General features: G+C 40.3%; 1 protein-coding gene across 1 annotated transcript; it reads left to right on the top strand.

The window, feature by feature from the left end:
- Positions 1–333: 333 nt before the first annotated feature.
- LOC117265574 (zona pellucida-like domain-containing protein 1) lies at positions 334–7,588 on the top strand. Its single transcript, XM_033640135.1, has 11 exons — positions 334–379; positions 456–566; positions 1,122–1,342; positions 1,442–1,626; positions 2,431–2,503; positions 3,826–3,923; positions 4,696–4,776; positions 4,857–5,025; positions 5,117–5,216; positions 5,387–5,407; positions 6,274–7,588. The coding sequence occupies exons 2-11, from the start codon at positions 482–484 to the stop codon at positions 6,396–6,398; spliced, it is 1,158 nt and encodes a 385-aa protein (XP_033496026.1). The 5' UTR covers positions 334–379; positions 456–481; the 3' UTR covers positions 6,399–7,588.
- Positions 7,589–10,021: the final 2,433 nt, after the last annotated feature.

The following is a 10,021-nucleotide window of genomic DNA, read 5'->3' on the forward strand; positions in this document are numbered from 1 at the left end:
CTTTAACCTAAAAAGGGCATCAAAGTATTGTGTATGGTCCCCAGGGATATCACACTTACTTCATCAAGTCTCATGTTAGTATTCTAAGGGATTCTATATTTTAAAGAAAAGGGGCAAGGCTATTGTTTCTGGTGTGTCATAAAGACTTGCTGTGTAGGGTTTCACTTATCACCCTTAAGGTATGGTCCATGGAACTCCCTATACAAAAGAATTGTTCCCAAACACCGAAGTTAAGGTGGACACACCAAACTACATTGACCTTGTTTCTGTCCAATCATGAGAAAGTGTCATAGCTATATAAGAATCTCCTATAATTCTATACATTGTTCAAAGAAGGAGACAAGCAGAGAAAGAGGACGACAGCAGTCGGACAGTTAAGGTGGGTGCCAAGTAAGGTAACAACAACTACATCAAAATCAACATTCTTTATCCATCAATATCTTTTGCTATTACAGATCTGTCCATACCAAGGCAGGCAAAAATGAAGCTTCTTAGCTTTCTTTTCTTGGCTTCCATGGTGGCCAGAAGCAGTCAGTTAACGTGTCTAAGTGACCTTCGACGTCCAGGTACAGTATGCCTGCTTCACCTTTTTCTGATGTGTTTATCTTTCGTCTATTCCGAAAAGGCATTTATGTTCTCAACCATGGTGTCTGTCAAGCTTATTATTTCATTTTGACCACAGGACCTCTACAGCAGTGGTTCTCAACCTTTTTTGTATCAGTTACTACTAAATTGATACGCACAAGGTCATGGACCCATATTTGATAAAATTTCACTTCAGGGACTTCCATGTAAAAAAAAAAAGAAAAGGAAACCTGTGATCAGAGTAGTCACTGTTATGAATCTTACTCACATTGGGCTCACTTCTATAGTCAATAATACAGTGAAAATAAATGATTTCTCATTTTTCTGGGTACACCCTGGAACTCCCTCAAGGAGCCCTGGTTGAGAGCCATTGCTCTAAAACAACGCAACTCTGCCACACAATTGTGAACAGCAAAGCAGGAATATTGAATCCAGAATTTGAATTTTGCTCCCAGGATTTGGTGTTTTAGACATGAACGTATTCCAAGTGGCAATTGCAGACAAAGCTTGCTGATGCACCTTTCCCTCTCTTATAGAACCCACTGACATCTCCGTTGAATGTGGCACTTCCTCGATGAGCTTGGCTATCCAAATCTGCCCTGTCGTCTACACTGGCTACAATGAGTCTTTGCTCATCCTCAACCACATGTTCGAGAAGCCGGAGTGTAAAGGAACCTTGGATGAATCTGCCAGCCCACCTGTTGTCAGGTTCACCTTCCCCCTCAACATGACCAACGCCTGCGGCAGCACTTTCCTGGTTAGTAGAGGTTGGAGGAGGAGGACTAAAATGGGGGAGAATCCATAATTTTCTTAAAGCATCCTTTTTTCTCTCTGTGCTTGACTATGTTGCCTCCAGACCACCAGTGCAGCTGGCACAGGGATCTTTGCTGACTTCTCCAACATCCAGACAGTTAATATCAGTGGCGTGGTGCGCTCCCATGATCCAACCACGGGGGTAGTCACCTATAATGCTGAGCTCAAATATTATTACTCCTGTGCTTACCCTCTGGAGTATCTCATCAACAACACCCAGGTGGACGTGTAAGATCTCTGCTTGTATCTCTCCAATGACTATTTTCTAGATATTTACTGTTCATACCTGGACATGTTGTTATGGGGAAATTGACAGTGTCTGTGACCATTCTGATGGTAAGTATTCTCTGGCAGTTGTACTTTATAAAGGGATAGTTTAGATTTTAAAATATTGTACTATTTCTTCTGGTTGAAATGAATCAAATGAAGTTCTGGATGCCTTTTCTTTTCTTTGAGAACAGTCAGTCTATGAATGTTAAATTGTGATATTAATTGTGTTTGGCTTCATCCCTGGTTGTCCCAGGAAGGCTTATGTTACTATAGGCATAGAAAGTAAATTATACCAAAATGAATTACATTTTTGTAAGGATTTATACTTTTTTCTATGAAAGTTTATTAAGAAAAAAAACATTATTATATTTGAATCATTTTAAAATGCAAGGAATTAAAAACTCAGCTTTGTAGACGATGTAATTCTCTACTTTGGAGGGGAGCTGCTGAAACAGCAGTTCAACATAAAACATTAGCAAGGCAAACTGTACGGAGGTGTTTGGCTTTAGGCATGGTAAGTAGGAAAAAGTTGCAAATTCCTCAAAAACTATCCTCTTCTTTGTCACTGTGGTCAGGAGAACAAATGTGACCCCAAATGCAGTACTTGTCTTTGATGCTATACATCTGTCCTGCTCACTGTCATTATACTCCTCTGCTGGTGGAAATAAGCACCTGGTGTATAGTAACAAATAGGATGCAGTCAGACATGTATCATCCAGCCAACTCCTCCCTGTTTCTGATGCCACCCCTTGTCCCATTTAGGTCAGCATCTTCCATTGCAGTGAGGGACAACAATGGAAGCTTCATCAGCACTTTAAGCATGGAACTCTTCAGCGTAAGTTAAGATGGAGATGTTTTATAATGAGGCACACATTGCTCGTGCTTTGTTGTTGCTGGTTCCAGCTCAAGTAATGTAAGCCCCTTTCCCACTGGAAAATAACAACTATAACCCCCCAACATCTGGCATTTTTATTTAATGGGAAAGGTTACAATCGGCATTCACTCCAGGGGCAAATGACTCTGCAGTAGTCATGGGTATTTATTGGCTCCAGTTCCAACTGGCTTTGATAAGCAGTGACGGAAATACAACACCCTGGTGGATGTGCTAATTTTAGCCTCATTGCCAGTGCAATGGAATGACAGGCCACTGCAAAATACAGTCAGTCTCTGTCCAAGCAGCACTTGAACATCACTCAAAATTTAGTCTGCACAGAGTTTGAGAGAGACTGAATAAGTAACAGATACAGAACTTGCATCAAAATTTAGCTTTTTCCTAATTTCCAAGTTTCCTACTGGTGGTCGACTTGTTGAACCATGTGAACACAGCCTCCCTCTTTCATTCCTTCCTTCCTTCATTTCCCTCTAGGAAAAGTTTGGTGTTGTGATAAGCCTGCTGAAATCTAAATCTTTTGTAATGTTTAAAATTAGGTATGTTTCCTCCTCCGACCAGAAATGTGGGCTTTTCTTTTGGGCATTTATCTCTACCCTGCAGCCTTGCAAACTGTTTGAGAGTTGGCTTGTGTACAACATACCCATGACAATATACAGAGCTGACCATAAACAGAGGAGATGCCTTGTGTCACAAACTGCAGTAAAAAATCCAGTTGAAACAGATGTTCCAAATGCACTGTATACATGTCCAAAGAACAGTTAAAAAAATAGAATAATACAAGCATATCCCACATGTCTCATGTCGGATATGCAAAATGCTAAATTTGGAAAAGCCCCAAATCAGAATATCATATAATGTATGCTGTTTACACGACCCATATCAATTTCAGAATATTACCATATTTGGAATATTTTATGTTTCTTAATATTATTTGGCTTTCCCGCATTCAAAAACCTGCATACACGTGCTAATGTCGGTGGGAAAATTACTATTGTACTACATACAATAATACTGGTATTATTGTAACATTTAGTAAGCTGTTTTTCTTGTTGCATTGTCACATGATTGAGTGTGTTTTGTCACAGACATTAAATTAAGTGGCATTTATGCAACTATTTTATTGTAAAAACTTTATTAATATTTGCAAAACTCAGACATGTCAGACACTTCAACAAATAAGCGTCCCAGCTGAGCGGTGTATAATGTGGATCATAACCAGTGTTTACAGCTATCCAACTTTAACATTTCAAAATTTCTGTTGACAGGATGACCAATACACCAATCCTCTGGTCATACCATCACTGGGCTTAGAGCTGAGAACAGATGTCTATGTCCAAGTCCAAGCAGCCAACCTGACTGATCAGTAAGAACATCCATCTGCTGGCTCTGGTGATGAGTACAAGACATCACAAATTTCACTACGTTGTTAGCATTCTGGTAATCACAATTATCTTGGGTGGTGCTAAGACCAGAATGCAACAATGGTGATGTTGCAGAACAGTGACTTGTTTTGGTTGTGGGGAGGCGAACACTGTCATTAAAAATGCTAGTTCTCCCTTAAAACAAACAAACAAACAACAGCCATATGTTGACTGTGTGATTCATCGTTAACTGATAAATGAGACAAACTCACTTTGCTAGCTGTATGTGGCTCTTGCAGAACATTAATATGACGATATCATGGGAGCTCGTCTATTGTGGAACAGACAGGTGCAATAGTAAAGTCAATGTCACTGACACATGCCACTGCTAGGGAAAATAGATGTGACAAATAAACTGAAAATGGATCGTCAGTCATGTGAGTCCTGCGAGACAGAGTTTCTTAATTCGTTGTAGATCTTTACAACAATTCGCCGAAAGAGCAAAGCAGGCACGAGTCCAAATCTTTGTCAAAATTTGCCATTTTCAGCATGTAGGTTGTTAGCTTGGAGGTTGTTGTTTGGTGTGGGGGATGCCAGTGCCAGCCCAAACAGCAAGGGCAGGCTCACAGCCACGGTCTCAACCACTGGGACAGACCACAGAGGTCCCCACTCCAGAAACAAACCAAGTGAACACAGATTACTTTAAGTGGACGGTATCAAATATCTAAAGTATTTTAGCACTACCTCTGAAGCCCACTGTTTTTGCCCCACCAGGTACCACGTGCTGCTGGACAGATGCTATGCTTCCATCTCTCCTCATCCCACCAACTCCACTTTCTTCAACCTGTTTGTCTCGTAAGTCCTCAAATCTCATTCTGAAGAGGCTGTCAAAGCCCTTATCAGGCCAACACTGTTGTTTTCTTGGTATCAAACAGGTGCTCTAGGGATCAGATGACCACCATGAAAGAGAATGGGGACAGTCACAACGCCCGCTTCTCCTTCCCGGCCTTCAGGTTTGTCGAACAGCAGAACGAGACAGTGTCCACCTACTACCTGCACTGTATCACCAGGCTTTGTGAGATCAGCACCTGCAATGACTTTAAGGTCAGTGAAGGATCTGTAATGAAAAAAGACATTCAGCCCATTTCGAGTATCGTTCTGTGCTTAGTCACATTCCTTCTTCGTGCATCTGCAGCAATGTAACAACAGGAGGAAAAGGGATGTTTCTTCCACTGGTATTTCAGAGGCCACCACCCTATCCTCAGCCATTCCCATTGTCACCAGAAATGGGAATTGTAAGTATGGGTGTTGAGTAACTAAATGCTGATCACGAGGCATTAGCAAAATAAAAAAGAAAATAAAAAATGTATAAAACACAAGAGGCAATGTTTTTTTGTTTGTTTTTTTGCTCAGAAATGACCATTAAAAAATTAACTGATTTTCTCCTTTCATCTTGTTCTTTCAGCGCTGACATCTAAAGAGCAAGGTAGGATGCTGTTGAATTCCATTTAATGTTTTTCTTAATAGCTCACCAAATAATGAAACATTTCAATTCTAAAAGGCATATAAATGTTTCTTTTATTCCATCTGACTCTATAACAGTGAAATTCAGTATTAATCAGTGACTCTATTGGCTGTCTAATGATTGCCCCGAGGCCATATCCAGCCCAGTCACCAGAAGAAAATGTTGGCAATATGTGTTTCTGCAAACCACAAATACGTTACATTTACACATTTCATATGTATCATTTTTGACTTTTCTAGAGTGACATAGTGTATGAGCTGACTTTGTCATTGGGAGGTGGAAGAGATGGCGAAAGGTGCATCACGTAGGTGAGATGCTGGTCAAGCTGCAGAACACTATTTGAGACCAACAGAAAAAATGGTTGTGATTTAGTGAGTCATTGCTTTGCTCCTAGCAGCGTTTTAGGCACCAAATGTGAGTGTTTCATAGTGATTCATTGCTGTTTGTCAGTAGGATTTTTATGCATTAAAAGCAATTGTTTTTACAGAGACATTGCTGTTTTTTGTTGCAAGATAGTGGCATGAAATGTGCTTTTTTTTACTAAGACATAACTGCCTTTCCTGCCAGGATTGTGCCCACAAATAGGGTATTTTAAGCCAAAACATGATCTTTTCCTAACCGTAACCAAATGGTTTTTGTGCCTAAACCTAAACACTCTTTAGCCATAGCGTTGTTGAAAAATAAAGGTTCAACATATTTGCTCTATAATGATGTGCAAATGTATCTGTGGTTTGCAGAAACATTTAGTGACAACATTTGCTATGCTGCTATATGCTATATAAGTCAAGGTGTGATGAACGTGTTTGTATTGGTTGTGTTGTGAGCAGCTGATTCCAGCAGTGACTCGGAATCCAGAATGGGTCTCGGTATAGCTGTGGGCATCCTCACTCTGGCCGTCATTATGATTGGAGCTGCAGCAGTTGTCCTCTACAAAAGGACCACACACTTTTAAAGGAGAACAGGCACCTGTCTGCACCGCTCTGGACAAGCTTACCTGTTGGATGAACGGGTGTACAGCAGCAACCTTTGCCGCAAGCCCTGTGGGGTAAAACTAAGCTCAATTTAAAAAATACTCTTAATGTGTTTTTTCTCATGTAGCATGTAAATGTGTGGTTTAGTGGTCCTGTGGTTGTAGTTGGACTGGAAGTTTGGTAATTTGGAATGCAATATGAAGAGTAAGAATCTTTGCACAAAGAGATGCTTTACTCATTGGAGTAGACATGCTGCATTATGTGATGAAAAGCTTAAGTGTTATGCACTGCTGCTCTTTGGCTTGGAAAAGCATAAAAGGAAACAGCTAGTTTGTAGTTAGGGTAACAAAATTATCTAGGGCATTTTGAGACATTTTATTAGCAGACACAAATGTACGAGTACTAATCTACGCAGAAAGTGCAATTGATATTGCATTATACTGAGTTTTATAAAATCCAAACCAAATTAGTGACGCTGATTGAGTGTTTTCAGGTCACATGTTACAAGCAAAGTTTGACATGAGTTTTGAGGGTTAAGCCATTGATCAATTAATTGTTTTCGTTATGTATTCGTTTTTGTTTTTTTTTGCATTATACCAATTCATTTTGACATTCAAATATGCCTGGGCAGTTATCGTTACTTTACATAATTGGACTGACATTTTCTAAATCAATCTGATGAGAGAACCTTTAATATTGATCATGTTTGGTGTTTCTCTCTCTCTCTCTCTCTCTCTCTCTCTCTCTGTTGGAATAATTGTTTAAAGTTAATTACAATGTTAGCAGAATAGGACAGGAAATGGGTGTATATATAACAAAGAATAAAAGTTAATCATGATGTCTTAAGCTCTTTCAACTGACAAAGTGTATATTGGATGTTTTAGCTTTTTATGCATTGATGAGGTTGCAAACCAGAACGGTGATTCTGACTGAGGACATGCATCTATTTCCCCCTCATCTTTGTTTGTCCATGACCTAAATCCCAGTTATTTAAGGCACACATGTACAGAAGATGTTTCTAGTTTTACAGCAGGCCTAAGACCACAAAGGAGGTTCACATATCACTGAAACCAGACACTGTCACTTTCTTTACAACCTGTTCTTTCACCTGACCTTTGTGAGGACTCACTAATACAAAAACACTGCATACAATAAAGAAACTCCCACACTGGTTTCCTTTTTTGAAACTGAATATCACATTGTCAAAACTAGGAGTCAAAAACAGCTGGTCAAGCAAAGGAGGTGGGAAAGCCCTCCTGAAAAGATACCACCACCCCTCTGCTGTATGGAATGGGGACACTGCAGCGACAGTCCACTTTAAAGGTATTCTGTGGAGTTTTTGACCACTGGTGGTGCTGTAGAGAAATGTTGAAATGACTTGATTTGGTGTCCACTTTGTATGACATGCACAAAGATGCAAAACCTCACCTGCAGGCACCAGAAAAAATGGGGCTTTAGTGGTACTGACTTACTTTGAAATTAAAGCCATAGTTGGTAATCCTGTTCAGAAACACTTTTTATTATACTGGGTAAAATGGTCCTTCCATCCTGAGAGTAGTCAATACATGATGTGTTCAGAAAAAGGAATGAAAAAAATCAGACGTCTGTGGCAGCTGCAGGCCTGTAAAAACTCTGACCAATCCCTGCCATTCGGTGCGAATGGAAAGAACCAATCAGATGCCTTCATGTCTCATATTGCCTGAGCCCCCCTACGTCCCTCCCTCCCTCCTCCCTGCGCGCACTCATCACATGTCACCGCTGCCGGAAATATTCAGCACTCGTCAGTAGAAATACAGAGTTAGCAGGAGTTTGCTGCACAATGGCAGAGAAAATGCAGCCAAAAGTACCACTTCCAGTGTTACTTGTAATGGCTCGCCCCGCTAAACAGGCTGAGAAGAGAAAGTCAGAGGCAGAAAAAGATAAAGTGAGAGGACAAACCAGACATCAACAGCAGTCCAGCTTTTGAACGGTGGAGACAACTGAGGGAGCTGAAGGGCCTGAAAAGTGATGCAGAGGTTGCTGTCTTTCTGTTGGACAGGTAATTATTTGTTTGCTTTGGGGGAATTTGTTATTTTACTCGGCTCTCCTCTGCTCTGCTCACTGCAGGATGCACATTCAGGCATGTCTGGGCTCCTGGCTTTGGACAGAGCACTGACAGGAGGGGGAGCAGGGGGCGGAGCTTAGAGGAGGTACCGCTTTCAAATCTTGCTAGCTCTCCAACATTACCAACTATGGCTTTAATACAATTCTGGATTAATTCATGAAGTCGAACATTAACATATTTATCATTATTTAACATGAGTTCAGGTATAAACAATGCCCACCTTTGGCCTTCTATTCAAATGCAGATATAGTGATGGATCATTTCGTTGGTTGAATACATACAAATAATGATGTTTTTGTCTCTGTACACCTTTGCCTAGCAGTAGAAACACTCTTCCCTCTGTGCAGCGATATGATTGGTGGGTGTGGGTAAGGTATCTTTCTTGCTTTAAAAAGGTTTCTACTAACAACACTACACAGACAGTGAAGCCAGGCTCTACACTACAGATGGTTAGTTGTGGTAATAGTCAGGTTAACTGTGTGCTACACTGCAAGCTTCAGGACCCTATTACAGAGAGCAGGCTCAACAAACTCTGAGCCTAATCCTGATAGCCGAGTTGACTAAGCCTGAGCTGGGAAACTCTTGAGTTTTCAGTTCCAGAACAGTTGATCAGAATTAACTCAATTAACCTTGAGTATGTTCACCCTGAGGGAAGCACATTCACAGTGAGCAGCAAAAGCCATCATCAATTGCTTGCAAATGACAAGTTTGGCAGAAAGCAGAGTTAAAAGCTGAGCCATTTATTTCACCCCAACTGAATTAGAGATTTCAATGACTTCAATTTCAATGTGGTCTTCGAACATGTCGAGGTAATGTGATGCATTAATGTGTGTCTAATATACAGAAAATATAGAAACATTTTTATATATTAACAATGTTCAAATATTTTAATATAATTTGCCATATCCTCTTATTCAGCTGTAATCTGATGGAGCCCAAACACATTTGGCAGCAACTCAAAATAAAACACAAAAATTTTGTACAGACTGGTAAGTAAATTTTGCTTATACTTGTTTCATTCTTGCAATATTAGACTGAGATAAATTGAATTACTGATTTGCTGAATTGCCGTGAAATGACCTCCGGTTCACCTTGCCTCACCGATGTGTTCAATATCTCCAGTGTTATTAAGAAAATTGCTGTTGTCAAAGAATCAAAGGGCAATGTATAAAATTTGCTCTGATGATAATGCAAATCCATGATTTGTAATATTTGATATATTTGGGTGTAGAAGATTGTTAGATAAATGATAGAGTGTGAGGTGAAACAGTATACTTCATATAGACACTCCTGTGGGAACGATAAAACGTCCAAACGGGGTCTAATCACGTTCTCCTAACACAACAGCCCCTAATAATTTGTGCACAAAAGGGCACACCATGTCTCTCCTTCCTGCTACACGCTCGGTGGGCGACCAGTCTCAGGCTTAGATGAAGTGAGTTTCCCTCATCTCAGGCTTAACATACTCAGGGTTTTCACTAATCCTGCTCTCTGAAATAG

Source organism: Epinephelus lanceolatus, chromosome 11 (assembly GCF_041903045.1).
Source record: "Epinephelus lanceolatus isolate andai-2023 chromosome 11, ASM4190304v1, whole genome shotgun sequence".
Classification (NCBI taxonomy): Eukaryota; Metazoa; Chordata; class Actinopteri; order Perciformes; family Serranidae; genus Epinephelus; species Epinephelus lanceolatus.

Bases quoted from the DNA above. Each gene is read 5' to 3' on its own strand.
- LOC117265574 (XM_033640135.1), top strand. From the start codon at position 482: ATGAAGCTTCTTAGCTTTCTTTTCTTGGCTTCCATGGTGGCCAGAAGC. The intron at 1,343-1,441 runs GTTAGTAGAGGT...TGTTGCCTCCAG, and splicing joins CCTGCGGCAGCACTTTCCTG to ACCACCAGTGCAGCTGGCAC. The intron at 5,026-5,116 runs GTCAGTGAAGGA...GTGCATCTGCAG, and splicing joins GCACCTGCAATGACTTTAAG to CAATGTAACAACAGGAGGAA.